Source organism: Garra rufa, chromosome 1, assembly GCF_049309525.1.
Source record: "Garra rufa chromosome 1, GarRuf1.0, whole genome shotgun sequence".
NCBI classification, from domain to species: Eukaryota; Metazoa; Chordata; class Actinopteri; order Cypriniformes; family Cyprinidae; genus Garra; species Garra rufa.
The window spans coordinates 47,426,209-47,444,008 of record NC_133361.1 but is presented as its reverse complement, the minus strand read 5'-3'; the positions used below and the strand labels follow the sequence as shown (position 1 = coordinate 47,444,008).

The 17,800-nt window shown below is 35.5% G+C and overlaps 1 protein-coding gene across 1 annotated transcript in view; it reads right to left on the bottom strand.

The window, feature by feature from the left end:
• The window catches only part of mrc2 (mannose receptor, C-type 2), a 45,482-nt gene that overhangs the window by 19,605 nt on the left and 8,077 nt on the right, over positions 1-17,800 (bottom strand). Inside the window, exons 2-9 of the mRNA XM_073832653.1 lie at positions 12,450-12,884; positions 6,899-7,072; positions 6,584-6,748; positions 6,316-6,429; positions 4,707-4,850; positions 4,236-4,427; positions 3,866-4,020; positions 2,866-2,970 (exon numbers count right to left, since the gene is read on the bottom strand). Of these exons, the coding sequence (XP_073688754.1) occupies positions 2,866-2,970; positions 3,866-4,020; positions 4,236-4,427; positions 4,707-4,850; positions 6,316-6,429; positions 6,584-6,748; positions 6,899-7,072; positions 12,450-12,884 (1,484 nt within the window). The remainder of the gene's footprint in view (positions 1-2,865; positions 2,971-3,865; positions 4,021-4,235; positions 4,428-4,706; positions 4,851-6,315; positions 6,430-6,583; positions 6,749-6,898; positions 7,073-12,449; positions 12,885-17,800) is intronic.

Below are 17,800 nucleotides of genomic sequence, written 5' to 3'. Positions count from 1 at the left end.
TTCACAAAATGATACATTTGTCATGATTATTTTTATATGTTTGCAATATTTTCTTGACAATTAGGCTCATACTGTATCACCTTTCGAAAGTTTGGGATCTGTGAGATTTTTTCATGTTTTTAAAAGAAATTTCTTACGCTCACCAAGTCTGCATTTATTTGATCAAAACTACAGTTAAAAGATTAATATTTGAAAATATTATTACAATTTAAAATAACTGTTTTGTATTTTTAATATATATTTTCAAATGTAATTTATTCCTGTGATCAAAAAACATCATTACTCCAGTCTTCAGTGTCACATGATCCTTCAAAAATCATTCAAATATACTGATTTGCTGCTGAGGGAACATTTATTATTATTATTCTGTGTTATGCTAATTAATAGCTTTGTGGAAAACGGTTATACATAACTGTGTATAAAACCAACGGTCTCTATTGATAAAATCAATGCATACTTGCTGAATAGAACTATTAACTTCTAATACTAATTTTTAAAAATCCTACAGACCCCAAACTTTGAAGAATAAAATAAAATAATTAACACCAATCACAATTCTGTATGCAATTATTATGTTAATGGGTTTCATGACACTTATTTTAAGTACTGAATGCTCAGTGTAAGTCAAAAACTGCTGAAATGATCTACAAAAGGAAGTTTGAATGGATGTAGTATGAAATGGTGGAGAAGTAAAATAAAAACAAGTAATATAAAGTATTTGATATAAAGTAGGAATGTAATTATATATGAAGTTGACAAGACATAAAATCGTTTTACTATTTGTGACCCTGGACCACAAAACTAGCCATAAGGGTCAATTTTGTGAAATTAGAGATTAACACATCATCTGAAAGCTGAATAAAAGCTTTCCATTGGTGAATGGTTTGTTAGGATATGACCATATTTGGCTGAGATAAAATATTTGAAAATCTGGAATCTGAAATAATCTAAATATTGAGAAAGTTGTCCAAATGAAGTTCTTAGCAATGTATATTACAAAAATGTGACCCTGGACCACAAAACCAGTCTTAAGTCGCTGGGGTATATTTGTAGCAATAGCCAAAAATACATTGTATGGGTCAAAATTATTGATTTTTCTTTTATGTCAAAAATCATTAGGAAATTAAGTAAAGATCATGTTACATTAAGATTTTTTGTAAAATTCCTACTGTAAACCTATCAAAATGTAATATTTAATTAGTAATATGCATTGTTAAGAACTTAATTTGGACAACTTTAAAGGTGATTTTCTCAGTATTTTGAATTTTTTGCACCCTTAGATTCCAGATTTTCAAATAGATGCATCTCGGCCAAATATTGTCCTATCCTAACAAACCATACATCAATAGAAAGCTTATTTATTGAGCTTTCGTATGATGTATATATCTCAGTTTTGTAAAATTTAACCGTATGACTGGTTTTGTGGTCCAGGGTCACAAATACCCGTGCTACTTAAGACTTTTGTGCACCAGGGTAACATTTATTCTTTCACTATTCTTATTCTCTCTCATTTGTGATTAAAACAACCCCCTAATCCTAAATATTTAATTTTGACACATAATTTGTCTGTAACCATTTGTTTCATCTCAAATTGTGTGGCTTATTGACAAAACATGTGCTATTACTTTTACAGGTTTTAAGACTTATTTTTAATACAGAAACAACCACAACAACAACAAAAATGCATAAACCCCCATTAGAGGACCTGAATCTTATCTCTGCACTGTAAAAATGCTTTTCTTACTTAGATTTTTTGTCCTGTTTTCAGCCAAAATATCAAAAAATTCTTAAATCAAGAAGGATTTTCTAGACAAGTAAAAATTATTTTCTTGTTTTCAGAAAAAAAACAAGTCAAAATTAAGTGAGTTTTTGCTTAGAACAAGCAAAATAATCTGTTATATAATTTCAAACAGGAAACAAGATTATTTTTCTTACTCAATTGGCAGATTATTTTGCTTGTTTCAAGCAAAAACGCACTTAATTTTGACTTGTTTTTTCTAAAAACAAAACAGTAATTTTTACTCGTCTAGAAAATCCTTCTTGATTTAAGAATTTTTAGATATCTTGGCTGTAAAACAAAATCTAAGTAATAAATGCATTTTGTGCTGTGTGAAGTAAAACATCACATGACAACCACCCAGAATACCCAAGAAACTTGCTAAAACACCAAAACTTAGAAAATCTGAACACTTTTGCAACCAAACAGCGACGTCCTGGAAACCCACGGCACCCTAGTTGCGCATAGGTGAGAACAGTTTTCTTCAGGTAAAAAAGTAATTTAGTCAAACAGACTGTTTTATGGGTTTTTAGGGTATCCACCAGTAACCTCTAAACTCTGACCTAGGCGATGGCATTCAGGGTCACAGCTCTTGTTTAACAGATGTCTATTACCAGGGTCACAGCAAGGTAACAGCAAAAATGCACACACTCATTTAAAACAAAGACGGCTTCTGCATGCATTTTTTTGTTTCTGTGTGCTTGTTAGAGTAACTCGGTCCATGACCTGAAATGTTTTGTCCTCGGTCAGCAAACAGTTCTGAGTTATGAAGACTAGCGTGTGTGAGTCAGACTTCTCTGTTTACTGTATGCTTGTGGCAGGTCTGGGTCTACTGACCACATCTGGAGTTTTAACAGCATGACACAGCAGTGACTGTGAATAGAGTCTTTATGCAGAGAGAAAGAGAGCAACAGAAAGTATGTAGGGGGAGAAATCCAGCTAAATAGAAAGTAACAAACAGAAATCTGCAGGAGCTGCAGAGAACAAAACTAGAAAGGGTAATTAGAGGATTAAAACTAATGAAAAAGGAAGAATGACAAAGATGAATGAGAAAGGCAATGGAGTGAAAGACAAGAGTGGTGGTTTACCCGTTTGCAGCCATGGTCCTCTATCCGGTCGTCAGACTTCTGCGCCGGTTTCTTACAGATGGAGGGCAGCGAGTAATTACATGGGCTATCGTTCCAGCGGCCCTCCTACAAACACACATGCATACTGTATAATGAGGGGGTATCATTATGAAGCTGCTATAAATTTAGACTTTTAGGATCCCTATCTTAATTATGAGTATACAGAAAAGCAGACTTATGTCCATTAACATCATGTTTGCTACAAAACACATTCTGCATCAACTTTCTTTCAAAAAAAGTTTTTTTTGACATTTTTGTAGAAACCATGATACCTTCATTTCAGGGTTCATTGAAGAATAGAAAGCTCAAAAGAACAGAATTTAAATATTTTTACTATTATTTTTTATAACTGTAATTTGAATAAATACATTACCTTCTTTAAAAAATCATTCTACGTTTCTACTCTTCTGTAGTTTGTTTCCTAATCTATGCTCTAAAAATGCTGGGTTAAAAACAAGCCAGCACTGGGTAAAATACGGACAGCCAAAGGGTTGTTTTGCCCCAGAGACACCTTCCGGGTAGTTTTATTTAATTCAACTAAAATTAGCCATATGGCTGGAATCTGATTGGTAACTTTGAATTGACGATAAAACATTTCTATTTCAAGTAAATGCTGTTCTTCTGAACTTTCTATTCATCATAGAAACCTGAAAAAATTCTACTCAGCTGTTTTCAACATAATAATAATACAAATATTAATAAATATGAGAATGATTTCTGATAAATCATGTGACTGGAGTAATGATAATAAAAAATAATTTTTGAAATCGCAGGAATAAATTACATTTTAAAATATATTCAAATAGAACACAGTATTTTAAATAGTAAAAATATTTTTGCTGTACTTTGGTTAAAATAAATGCAGGCTTGGTGAGCAGAGGAGACATCTTTAAAAACATTAAAAAATCTTACTGTTCAAAAACTTTTGACTGGTAGTGTTTTTATATTTATATATACTCACAGGCCCCCAGATTGTGACACAATCCTCATTAACATTTCGGAAGTTGTTGGGTTCAAATGGATGCCAGTAAGTGAAGATGACTGGAGTGCGATCCGTCCATTCAAAGTTCATCTGCATAGCTGTATCATGTAGACCAATCCACAGCTCCTCTATATCTAAGAAACAGGAAGATAAACAGCCTGAATCATCGTGGAGATTGTGCCAAATTATAGAAAATATTAAGACTTGTTGTCAGTAAATATATTTTGAATTAAGTTTACTTTTACCCCATTTGCAAATTGCTTTTATATATTTTTACTGTATTATTTAAAAATTATTTTAAAAAAACTTTTTTACATATATTTATGAACAGACATTTGCATGTGTATACCTTTCTTCATATGCTTTGTGATGAATTCAAGCTCTGGGAGGGTGTGGATGCTAACGAGGTTAGCCTCCATCTTTTGGCACATTTTGTGGGCAGAGCTCCAGTCCAGGTTGTCTGAGTTCAGCCTATAGCAGCCCGCCTGGAAGTTTTGCCAGCCTACATCACACTGGTAGCGTCCGTCATCTGCCCAGGAGTCTGTTTCACACGCAGACACAGGTGAGATCCTCAAGACCAAAGCAGACTTTCAGGTAGATCAGCAGAATCCAAAATAAAACCTCTCAGCATGCAGAAAAACATGCAATTTTAGGGCAAGATACTCAAATTGCATGGCTGGGCCAGACAAGTTTTACCACTGAAATAAATCAAGTCATATTTAATCATTTAAAGCATAAGTGTACGCAGTGGCAACACTGCTCTGTGCATTTATATGTGAACAGCAAGCCGCAAATGTGCACGCACACACTGCACACATACCTGTGGTGAAGGGGTCGAGTGTGGCGTTGGGTCGTTTCTTGCAAATGTAAGGCAGAGCCACTGAACAGTCCCGGTTGTGCCAGCGACCCTGAGCATCGGTGCTGATCACGCCACAGTTTTCCTCCTCATCATAGCTTGGCATTTCTACAACACATACATTCATGAGATAAAAATAATCTTTCCCAAGAGAAATGCAAATGAGCTCCTCTGTGCCAAATAAAATAAAAACTACTAAGAACTCTAAAGACAGCTGAACAATGAACAAGAAGTCTTTAAAGTAAAGTACTCTTTCATATGTAAGAAAAAAATATACAGTCAGCTAGTCATTACTGGTTTATTGTTTGATCACTGGTCATTATCAGAGGGCTAATAATGTCAAATAAATAAATAAACAAACACATACACTGCCGTTCAAAAGTTTGGGATCAGTAAGACTTGTGATGTTTTTTAAAGAAGTCTCCTATGCTCATCAGAGTTGCATTTATTTGATCAAAAATACAGAAAAAAAACAGTAATATTGCAAAATGTTATTACAATATAAAATAATGTTTTCTATTTTAATATACTTTAAAATATAAATTATTTCTGTGATGCAAAGCTGAATTTTCATCAGCCATTACTCCAGTCTTCAGTGTCACATAATCCTTCAGAAATCATTTTATTATGCTGATTTATTATCAATGTTGGCAACAGTTGCTGCTAAATATTTTTTTGGAACCTGTGATACTTTTTTTAGGATTCTTCGATGGATTCATCCTTGCTGAATAATTAAAAAAAGAATGACAGACCACAAACTTTTGAATAGCAGTATATTGTTAGAAAATATTTATATTTTAAATAAATGCTGTTCTTTTAAAATTTGTATTCATCAAAGAATCCTGAAAAAAGTATCACAGGTTACAAAAAAAAAAAAGTTTTAAGCAGCACAACAATTTTTTAAAGTATATTAAAATGGAAAAAACACAATTTTAAATGGCAATAATATTTCACAATATTACTGTTTTTTCAGTATTTTTAATCAAATAAACTTAATCAAATGAATGCTATTATTCAGTCTTCATTGTCAACATGATCCTTTAGAAATCATTCAGATTTTCTGTTGATTTTGTGGAAACTGTGATTTTAGAACAGCATCTATTTAAAATAGAAATGTTTTGTAACATTATAAATGTCTTATGAATGGGACTGTTCATCATTGTAATTTATGTTTGCTGATTAAAAGCATTAATTTCTTCCAACAAAAAATTTACTGACAAAACATTTTTGAACAGTAGTGTAAATAAATAAATGAACATGAAATAATGACAAAAAAGGCAGGAGATTGATTCAGTTATAATCATTTCATTGCTATATGTGAGAAGAAGCTATAAAGTACTTCAAGAGACTACCACAACTGTGAAGACTAAACTTAAAAAGCTCTCAAGAAATATTGACTGCAGAATGCTTCAATTGGCCAGAATGAATTATTCAGCTTTTAATAGCTGAAGTGTAAAGTTTAGGAAAAATTGCTAAAATCTACAAATCTAGTCTGTTTTTCTAAAATATACTCATTTATTGTCCGAGTAGGTGTGGTTAAATGAGGATGTGTCTGTAAGGGGTGTGGCCTCACCTGTTTCCCAGTTTAGGTATTTGAGAGGGGCGGTGTCAGCCCACTGCCAGCCGCCATTGAGATCTAAATCATTTAGGCCCATCCACAGGGTGGCACTGTACCCAGTTAGCAAACCTACAGTACACACATACTTTATAAACACATTCCACTGAGTTTTAAGCAAAAATGAGTGTTGCAATTTTCTGTCTTGTTTGTTCTGCTGTTACCGGAATCCTTGGAAAAAACCAAATCACGAATGTAACCATGTTTATATCCATCCATCTCTCACCGTTGATAAAGATCTGTTCTTCTACTTTAGTGATGCTGAGCAGGTCGGCTCCCTGCTGTTGGCAACTGGTCCGTGCTTCACTCCAGGACAGCGTGGCCTGAAAGTTAAACTGGTAACAGTTATCCATCAAAGGGTTTATGTCCCAAAACGTCTCACAGTCAGTACCTTTGGAAAGAGAGAGAGATGCATTTTAGTGCGCAGGAATATGTGCGCTATGATGTACAGTAGTCTCACATTCCAGTTTCTAGACAGTGAAGGAACGTTCTGATTTTAACAGGTCAGCTCTGGATTCCAAAATCAGCTGGATTCGCTCACTCTTTACTGGGCAGAAGCCCCAGCGCTGGTCCTTTCCATAATCATGGGTAGTGGCACACCAGTGAAAGCCATCTTCCCTGCCCACACTGGTGCAGCTGTGGAACCACTGGCCATCGTACAGGAAGGGGAAGTAACATGGGCTGCCGTGAGAGTTTCCTTGGATGGTGTAGATTTCTATGGAGAAGAAAAGACAGAGAAACATAAGATGCCTAACTTCCAGAAGGAATGCATTATTGCCGGGAAAGACAGATAATGATAAATACATAGCTTGAACATGGATACAAACTTCTGCTAAATTAATTAATGTGAATGCAGAAGCTGAAAGGGAGTGTTTTATCATGAAGAACATAACAGATGTCCATTTTATTGCTGTCTACTGCTTGCAAGAACCAAACAAAAAACCAATAGACCAGCAGAAAGATGTATAGACAGGTCAATAGACAAACAGAGAGACAGACGGATAGAAAGACAAACAAACAGAAAAAAAAAGACAGACCGAAAGACAAACAGACAGACAGACAGGCAAACAAACAGACAAACCGATAGACAGGCTGACTGATAGACAGACAGACAGACAGACAGACAGACAAACAAACAGACAGACAAACAGACAGACTGATAGACAAACAGACAGACAGACTGACAGACAAACAAACAGACAGACAAACAAACAGAGAGATAGACAGACAAACAAACAAACAAACAAACAAACAAACAAACAGAAAAAAGACAGATAGATAGACAAACAAACAAACAAACAAACAAACAGACAGATAGATAGACAAACAAACAAACAAACAGAAAAAGACAGACCAATAGACAAACCAGACAGACAGACAGGCAAACAAACAGACAGACCGATAGACAAACAAACAGAAAAAAAAGACAGACCGATAGACAAACAGACAGACAGACAGGCAAACAAACAGAAAAACCGATAGACAGGCTGACTGATAGACAGACAAACAAACAGACAGACAAACAGACAGACTGATAGACAAACAAACAGACAGACAGACTGACAGACAAACAAACAGACAGACAAACAAATAGAGAGATAGACAGACAAACAAACAAACAAACAAACAAACAGAAAAAAGACAGATAGATAGACAAACAAACAAACAAACAGACAGATAGATAGACAAACAAACAAACAAACAAACAAACAAACAGAAAAAAGACAGACCAATAGACAAACCAGACAGACAGACAGACAGGCAAACAAACAGACAGACAGACTAATAAACAGACAGACAGACAGACAGACAGACAGACAGACAGACAGACAGACAGACAGACAGACAGACAGACAGACAGACAGACAGACAGACAGACAGACAGACAGACAGACAGACTAATAAACAGACAGACAGACAGACAGACAGACAGACAGACAGACAGACAGACAAACAGACAGACATACAGATAGACAAACAAACAGAAAAAAAGACAGACCGATATACAAACAGACAGACAAACAAACAAACAAACAAACAAACAAACAAACAAACAAACAAACAAATAGACAAACAGACAGACTAATAAACAGACAGACAGATAGACAGACAGACAGACAGACAGACAGACAGACAGACAGACAGACTAATAGACAAACAAACAGACAGACAGACAGACAGACAGACAGACAGACAGACAGACTAATAAACAGCCAGACAGATAGACAGACAGACAGACAGACAGACAGACAGACAGACAGACAGACAGACAGACAGACAGACAGACAGACAGACAGACAGACATACAGATAGACAAACAAACAGAAAAAAAGACAGACCGATAGACTAATAAACAGACAGACAGACTAATAAACAGACAGACAGATAGACAAACAGACAGACAGACAGACAGACAGACAGACAGACAGACAGACAGACAGACAGACCGATAGACAAACAAACAGAAAAAAAAGACAGACCGATAGACAAACAGACAGACAGACAAACAAACAAACAAACAAACAAACAAGACAGACAGACAAACAAACAAACAAACAAACAAACAAACAAACAGACAGACCAATAGACAAACAGACAGACTAATAAACAGACAGACTGATAGACAAACAAACAGACAGACAGACAGACAGACAGACAGACAGACAGACAGACAGACAGACAGACAGACAGACAGACAGACAGACAGATGGACAGACAGACAAAGAGACAGACTGACAGATAAACAGAAAGATAGAAAGACAGCCAGACAGCCAGCCAGCCAGACAGCCAGCCAGACAGACAGACAGACAGACAGACAGACAGACAGACAGACAGACAGACAGACAGACAGACAGACAGAATAGATAGATATAGATGCAGTGAAATAAATGATACTTGATAGTCAGTTCATGTCTATGTGAAACTTCTGCCTCTCTTCTTGAACTCTGTCACCCCCTCCTCTCTCCTTCCCTTTTTGCATTTTCACACTCTCTTCCTCTCAATTACCCCTCGGTTGGAATGCAGCTGTTACTATAGAAACCCCTGGGCATTCTGTCTGACTGTACAGATTAGCTCTACACTCTACAAAAAGACAAAACGTGAGTGGGGGGTGAGATATACTAAGACAAAAAGAGAGAAAACTAGGAAAAACAGAGAGCACATGTCAGACAAGAGAGAGGGTGTGTAGCTGTGTTACAGTTCTACTGCTGCTGCAGTTCAGAGCTGTGGAAAAGTAGGGCACATACACACTTCCAAAAACTTCACTCTCAGCTGAACTTTCAGAACTTACGCAGTTTCATTCTTGTATACGCAAACACACACACATACACACAAAAGAATAAAAACAGCTCTGTGTTGGCACATATCAGTGGCAACTTTCTGTCAGGAACTCTCTAGAAGCGACTCTCAGTGAGACCACGAAACACAAGGGTGAGAGAAGAAAGAGAGGGGAGGAATATGTGCTGTGGAGCGTCTGCTTCTGAAAGAGTTTAATAGCTCCAGTTTCAATTAAGCTGCCATTACACTTAATGAATCTAGTTCCTTAATGAATCCACTGACAATTTCTTCTAGTTCTTTTTAAGCCCCAAATAACTATGTACACCACCAATCAAAAGATTTTGGACAGTAATATTTTTAGAGAAGTCTCTTCTGTTCACCAAGCCTGCGTTTATTTGATCCAAAGTACAGCTAAAACAGTCAAATTTTGAAATATTTTTACTATTTAAAATAACTGTTTTCTATTTGAATATATTTTAAGATGTAATTTATTCCCGTGATTTCAAAGCTGATTTTTTTATCATCATTACTCCAGTCACATGATCCTTCAGAAATCATTGTAATATTCTGATTTGCTGCTCAAAAACAATTGAGTAGAATTTTTTTCAGGTTTCTTCTATGAATAGAAAGTTCAGAAGAACAGCATTTATCTGAAATAGAAATCTTTAGTAACATTATAAATATCTGTAGTCATATTATGACCTAAAAATGTATGAAAACTAGTATGTTTTAGGGTGTTTTTTGCCTTTTTGAGAGGAGATTTTAGACAAGGAAGAAACTTCCGAAGCATTACTAAAAATCCTCACTCATTGCGAACTAACTAAACCACATGTTAACTACTGTGGAGTAATGAATGGCTGTGATTTCAGATCTAAATTAGTCACTATGAGACAGATTGTCTGATGGGACTCTGAGAGACGACTGGTGAGACTGAGAGACGACTGGGCAATAGCACCGTACACAAACACTGGCAAGACTTTTTAATTGGCTTCTTTTTGGTGAATAGCCAATCAGGACAAATTTAGAGTTGCCCTTGGCAAAAAAAGTCCAGACACGGAAAATCCTAGCCTAAATACCACTGAGGTCCAAAAGACATGTGGCCTTGTTTAAATGTCCAGACTTATTTCCTTGCCCTTTGTTTCATTGTTTTAAAATCAATCCTCTCTCGATCCCTCTCATTTCATCACAACCTTTAATTTCTGTTTTCTATTACACTGCATCATAAATATGTGTGACAGTGACAAGCAATAAACATCAACTAGTAGGGCATTCTGCCCCACCCACAATGCAATCTTATTGGTCCAAAATTCTGGTTCACATATCAGTACTCAACCGTTCAAATGTTCGTTGTTCTTTTTTTTTTTGAAAGTGACAGTAAAGACATTTATAATTTTACTATATATTACACAACTATTTAAATAAAAGCTGCTCTTTTAAATGTTCTAGTCATCATAGAATCCTAAAATAAATGCATTACTGCTTCCACAGAAATAATAAAGCAGCACAACTGTTTTTAACATTGAAAATAATAAGAAATGTTTCTTGATCACCAAATCAGCATTTTGAATGATTTCTGAAGGATCATGTGACTCAAAAGACCAGAGTAATTATGCTGAAAATTTAGCTGTGCATGTCATGAATAAATTGCATTTTAAAATATATTTTAAAGATATCAAAATAGAAATATATTTTACAAATATTTTCAATAGTAATATTTTACATTAATACTATTTTTGCTGTATTTTAATAAATGCAGCTTTGGTGAGCATAAGAAACTTATTTTTCAAAAACATTACAAAATTTTGAAAGGTAATGTATATAAAACATAAAATAAATGCTGACTGGATGCAATTCCCTTTAGTGTGAACATACACTGCTGGTCAAAAGTTTTTAGATTTTTAATGTATTTTAAACGTTTCTAATGCTGTTTATTTGATCAAAAATACAGAAAACAGAAATGTTTTATTGTGAAAAATTATTACAATGTAAAACAACATTCTTCTATTTTAATATACATTAAAAATCGAATTTATTTCTGTGATCAAAATTAAATTTGTCAGCATAATTAATCCAGTATTTAGTGTCACATGATCCTTCAGATATCATTCTAATATGCTGAATTATTATCAGTGCTGGAAACAGTTGTGTTGCTTAATATTTTTTTTAAACTTGTGATACTTTATTTAGGATTCTTTAATCAATAAAAGGTTAAAAAGAACAGCATTTATACACTACTGTTCAAAAGTTTGGGGTCAGTAATTTTTTTTCTTTCTTTTTTTTAAGAAATGAATACTTTTATTCGCCAAGGATGTGTTAAATTAATAAAAAGTGATAGCATAGATTTATATCGTTAGAAAAGATTTATATTTTGAATAAATGCTGTTTTTTTATACTTGTTATTCATCATAGAATCCTGAACATATTTGTCATAACTGTTTCCAACATTGATAATTCTAATAATAAATCAGTATATTAGAATGATTTCTGAAGGATCATGTGACACTTAAGACTGGAGTAACAACTGATGAAAATTTAGCTTCGCATCACAGGAATAAATTATATTTTAAAGTATATTAAAATAAAAACCATTATTTTATAATACTGTAATAACATTTTGCAATATTACAGTTTTTCTGTATTTTTGATCAAATAAATGCAGCCTTGATGAGCATTAGAGACTTCTTTAAAAAAAAAAAAAAAAAAGTCTTACTGATCCCAAACTTTTGAGCGGTAGTGTATAGACAGGCAAATTACTGGTTAAGACATTGTGTAACTGTGAGAAAGAAAGAAAAAATCAACAAATTTAATGTGCTGACCTCGGTATGACTTGGCGCAAAGGTCTTGATTGTCATAGACTCCCCACAGAGACTTTTGGGAGGGAGATCTTGCAGGCGGGGAGGCGGCGGCTGAGACATTGCTGGTGTTGAGGATTAATTTAGGGGAGGGCAAGTAACTTTCAAGTATCTCCAAGAACTTGCTGCAGCTCCAGGTCCAGCGCACTCGCGGAGGCTCGTAGTCGCACCGAAACACGCCCAGAGGTGACTTGTCACCAAATGAGCTCACGTTGCCTGTGGTGATGCCCAGGCAGAGGGAGGAGCCAATGTTGAAGAGCCGCCCCCTGGTCACCCATTTCCAAAGCTGGGCGTCACTCTTGCAGGACGAAGAGAGGTAGAGCATGTGATCTCGTACCCCCAGGCAGCCCTGCGCACCCTCGTGGAAAAACGCAAAAGTGTCCGACTCATCTGTATGTGCTGTTGCAGAAAGAGTAAGAGAGAGAAAAGTTATTAGCCTGAGATATTGAATAAAAGATCATTAATGTTTAATTCCAGCCTAGATAGACATTTACAGAGGTTTTTAATGATTTTACCCACCATTAAACCAAATGGCTAATCCTACAGAGGCAATTTTCATCAAACACTCAATGTCATGTGACCAAAACTGTTCTTGTCTCACAGCTATTTTCATAGTATATTATTATTGCAGCAGAATAAGCAAACCCCTTTTGATTTTCTTTCACCCACTCATGTGTTCAACAAAAACAAGAAGTTCTTATCCAACACAAGCAAAGCACAAATCCTGTTCAAACTATCCCACAAAACGTTTTCATGTGCTTTGACTTGCCTCAATTGTAAAACAGTGATTTAATTACAGGTGAAAAGTAATTGTCTGAGGGAAATCTGCAGTTTCACGTAATCACATTCTGTGTGTGTGGCTTTCATACCGACTGCTCTTTATGGTATAATATGGCCTGCAAATGGAGCTTTTCATCTGTTTTTATCTCTGCATGCTTTGGTTTTGGAACACATTATATGTCTGACTGCAAGTAGATAGTAATTTACAAAAACAAAATGAAATTGCCCTGAGAGAATGCAGACATTGGCAATATTCCTCTTTTGTGTGAGCACAAACTTTTATAGCAGTTTCATCTAGGGATGTCCCGTTCAGGTTTTTTTGCACCCCTGATCTGATCTGAGTCATTGAACACCAAGTATCTGCTGGTGTTTATTTTTTATTTAGTACTGACCTGAATAAAATATTTCACATAAAAGACATTTACATATAGTTCCGAAAAAATAATAGTTGAATTTACAAAAATGACCCTGTTCAAAAGTTTACATACACTTGATTCTTAATACTGTGTTGTTACCTGAATGATCCACACACAGCTGTGTTTTTTTTGTTTAGTGATAGTTGTTCATGAGTCCCTTGTTTGCCCTGAACAGATAAACTGTGGGCTGTCCTTCCTTCAGGTCCCACAAATTTTGTTTTTTCAGCATTTTTGTGTATTTGAACCCTTTCCAACAACGACTGTATGATTTTGAGATCCATCTTTTCACACTGAGGACAACTGAGGGACTCATATGCAACTATTACAGAAGGTTCAAACACTCACTTTGCTTCAGAATGAAAACACTATGCATTAAAGGTTGTATCAGCTACCAACCTTTCCACAGATAAACAAACAGTGTTCCAACCAATCAGCGTCAGGGGTTTGGTGTTGTGGACTTTCCTACTGGTGGGGGATGTGAGGGAGGCGGAGCAAAAGTCCACAACACCAAACCCCTGACGCTGATTGGTTGGAACACTGTTTGTTTATCTGTGGAAAGGTTGGTAGTGCCGATTGTTTTTTTGGCATATCTCGGACCCTAGGCTGACCAGAGAGACGCGGTTTTTCACAGACAATTTATGGGGCAGGCAGCGAGCGGATCGTGAAGAAAGGTCAGCTGAAATTGACACTTTATGTTTTAGGCTAGAAATCGCTGATACAACCTTTAAGAGCCAGAGGGTGAAAACTTTCTGAATTTAAAGATCAGGGTAAATTGAACTTATTTTGTCTTCTGAGAAACATATAATTATCTTCTGTAGCTTCTAAAGGGCAGTACTAAATAAAAAAAACCCCATCATATTTAGGCCAAATAAGAAAAATGTACACATACTCATTCCGTTCAAAAGTTTTCACCCCCTGGCTCCTAATGCATCGGTATTCATAACCCATCAGTGGTTTGTGATGGTCTTCTGAATCTATATCTTCTATATACACATATAGAAGGTGAAAAATACCTACACGCATGCAGTGAAAAACACATTGTGAAAAAGAAAAAAACTGGCTTTTTTTACTCAGCTTTAAAATATTGTCATTTTTTAAGAATTTCACACAATAAATATCATTTTGTGGCTCTTTAATGCGTCATGACAGATCGCTGTATTGCCTTATTAGATCAACTGACACATGAACCGATCATATTTTCTTATTTACTTAAAGCACGAAATAAACATGAATGAACATTAGAACGTATTTTATTTCAACCAAGAAAAGACGTCAATACACACAATTCTTCAAGTTTAAGTCCACCAAAGTTAATCTACTCTCCTGTCTGGTTTGTCCGTCAGACAAATGGCAGATTGAGCACTATGATTGGTCAGATCACCTGTCAATCAAGCTGTTTGCGAAGGGTCAATTAACTATTAAGCAACGCAATAGTTGCTGATAATACTAAAGGAGGCAAAGCTCAATTTTCAGCATCATTACTCCAATCTACAGTGTCACATGATCTGTCAGAAACCTAATATATGCTGATTTTCTTCTCAATAAACAGCTGTGCTCAGGATTCATTGATGATTATAAAGTTCAAAAGAACTTTATATTCCTTTGTAACATTATAAATGTCTCCACTCGCACTCTTGATCAAATCAAGGTATCCTTGCTGAATAAATATATTAAAACAATGTCACATCAAAATCTTATAAAGTGTGTTTTTTAAAACTACATCGTTTTATTACTATAAGATAGCTAAAATAAGCAATAAATAACTACTCACAGTTATTTCTAAGTGAGTAATGAATAATTAATTATTGCCTCCTTGGAAAAATTTGGTTTGACCCTTTCAGATGATTTGTAGACTGCAAACCTAATAGTCTTCATTATCCTGTTGTCAATGTAATTACTGCTGTCAAACTTTATTTACCGGTGTCACTGAGTTTAATCTCATGTTTCGGAATATTTGTTTTGTTTTTGTAATGTTGATTATTTTCCTATACAAAATTTTTGAGGAGGCACTTCCTTTCCTTGCCTCCTTGGAAAAAATGCGCCATTATAGAGCTGCTATACCGGATACTCGCATTACAGTAAGAATAAACACATATATTGGTATCTGACAAGGTATGAGTTTAGTGAGAGAAGGACAGGGAAAAGAGATGGCTAGGAGGAGAGTCAAGTAGAAGGCAGAAGAGCCAAACCCAGCAGAGCTCCCTAACGCCAGTCTGGTTTCTTTTTATACTTCCATTCTGCTTTTCTCTTTCTTTATCTGTCTCTTTCGTGCACCCTCTCATTCCTGCAGGGGGGAATGCAAGGTTACAACCACAACGTCAGAGAGAAAGAAAATCAGAGCAAAAGAAAGAGACAGAAGAAAAGAGCCTGAAGAAAGACCCGAGAGAAACACAGCTGTGTTTCCAAACAGAGTAGTTCTTCTAAAGCAGGGAAATGGGAAATGGGATCAATCCAAAAACAAACAGGACCTTCTCTACTTTGAAAACAAAACAGAGGCAGAAAGTTTACTGGGACCCTGGGAGACTTTCTGAACATCATCAAGCAAAGCTCAAACATATTTCCATAGCATCCTGTCAAAAATGTTAAGAGCTTCTGTAACAATGCCAAATATAGTAAATCTGTGTTATTTAAAGGCAAATATGCTTTTTTTTTACTAGGATCTGGCAACAGAACACCTGGAAAATCCCAGATCAAGTTTTTAACTAGTGAGATGTAAAATAACAAAGAGTTGAAATTGTGAACAAATGTAACTAGGACACTTCTTTCCATGAGGTCCTGATTCCACTTATTAATGGCGTGCAATCCGTGACAAACCGGGATTAAAACAAGTCTTTCCATCTTCCTGCAGAACAGCAGAAGAATTTGAGGGGCATCATGTGATCTGAGTGAGTCATATAATTGGTGGAGGTAAGACCCTGGGGAGATTTCAGGAGGCAGGATGGCACAGACATGCGCTTTCACACAAACATCAAAGAGTTTCTCACCACTTCTGACAGATAAAGGGCAAAGCAGACTGAGGCATTTCATGAGCATCATCTTAATGCCTTCATTATAAATCAAGGCATTACTTAAATGACTAATTACAGGCACTTCAATAAAAACAAAAAGATAAATGACAGGGTTTTAGTGTAATAAGACTTGACTCTGATCAAAATACTCCACCTTATGATGATGAGGTTAGTTTAGGTCATATAAGTTTGCATACCCCTTGCAGAATATGCAAATATGTTAAAAATTGTATCAAAATAAATGGGATCATGAAAACTGCATGTCCTGAATAGGGATGCACCGAATGTTCGCCAACCGAAATTAAAATAGCAAAAATAGCCAAAAATCTCTTTCGGTGTTCAGCCGAATAAGCGAAAAGGCAGAATAAATGATACAGAACAATGACGTGCACTAATGCAGCCAACAATGGCGGCAGTGTGGAAGCGTTTGAAACTGTACGAGAAAGACGCACTGACAGCGAGAGACTGTTTAGAACCGCATCGCATATCAAAGGGGTGGTTATTGCTGATTACTGTATGATGACTGAAATCGCAAAATGGCCTTAAACCATTAGTAAATAAACTACTGAACATTGTTTTGTCTAATACATGCACAAATTGTATTCTGACAGCGCTGCACAAGCTCCTTAGCCAGGTTTCAAAGTCCAAAGTACCTTTTTTCATCAAAAAGTAGTACTGAGGTCTTCTTGTGGGTTTCCACCAAAATAAAAGTCAACATTCATAAATGTTAATATTGTAATTGTACTGTTGTTCTGTTGTTACTTAAAAAGTAAGACAAAAATAATGATAACAATCAATAGATTTATTATAATATTCTCATTTGCTCAGCAAGGCTGCATTTATTTGTACATTAAAACAGGTCTTATTCAAGAAAGGGGGTGAAAAAATGGCCAAAGAATATTATTTTACTAACTTATTAATTTTAAGTTTAATTGTGCTTTGTTGGCAGGCTATAATGTCTACTAGAATGTTAGAAATGGTCAGTGTTAAGTAAATATTTTTAAATAGTTGCTTTGTAATTAATTTGTTTTTTGAAAAGCAAGACAAAACTGTAAAAAGCACAACTTGGCTCTTTAATTTAAGCAATGGTGAAAAAAAACTGGCAAAATAC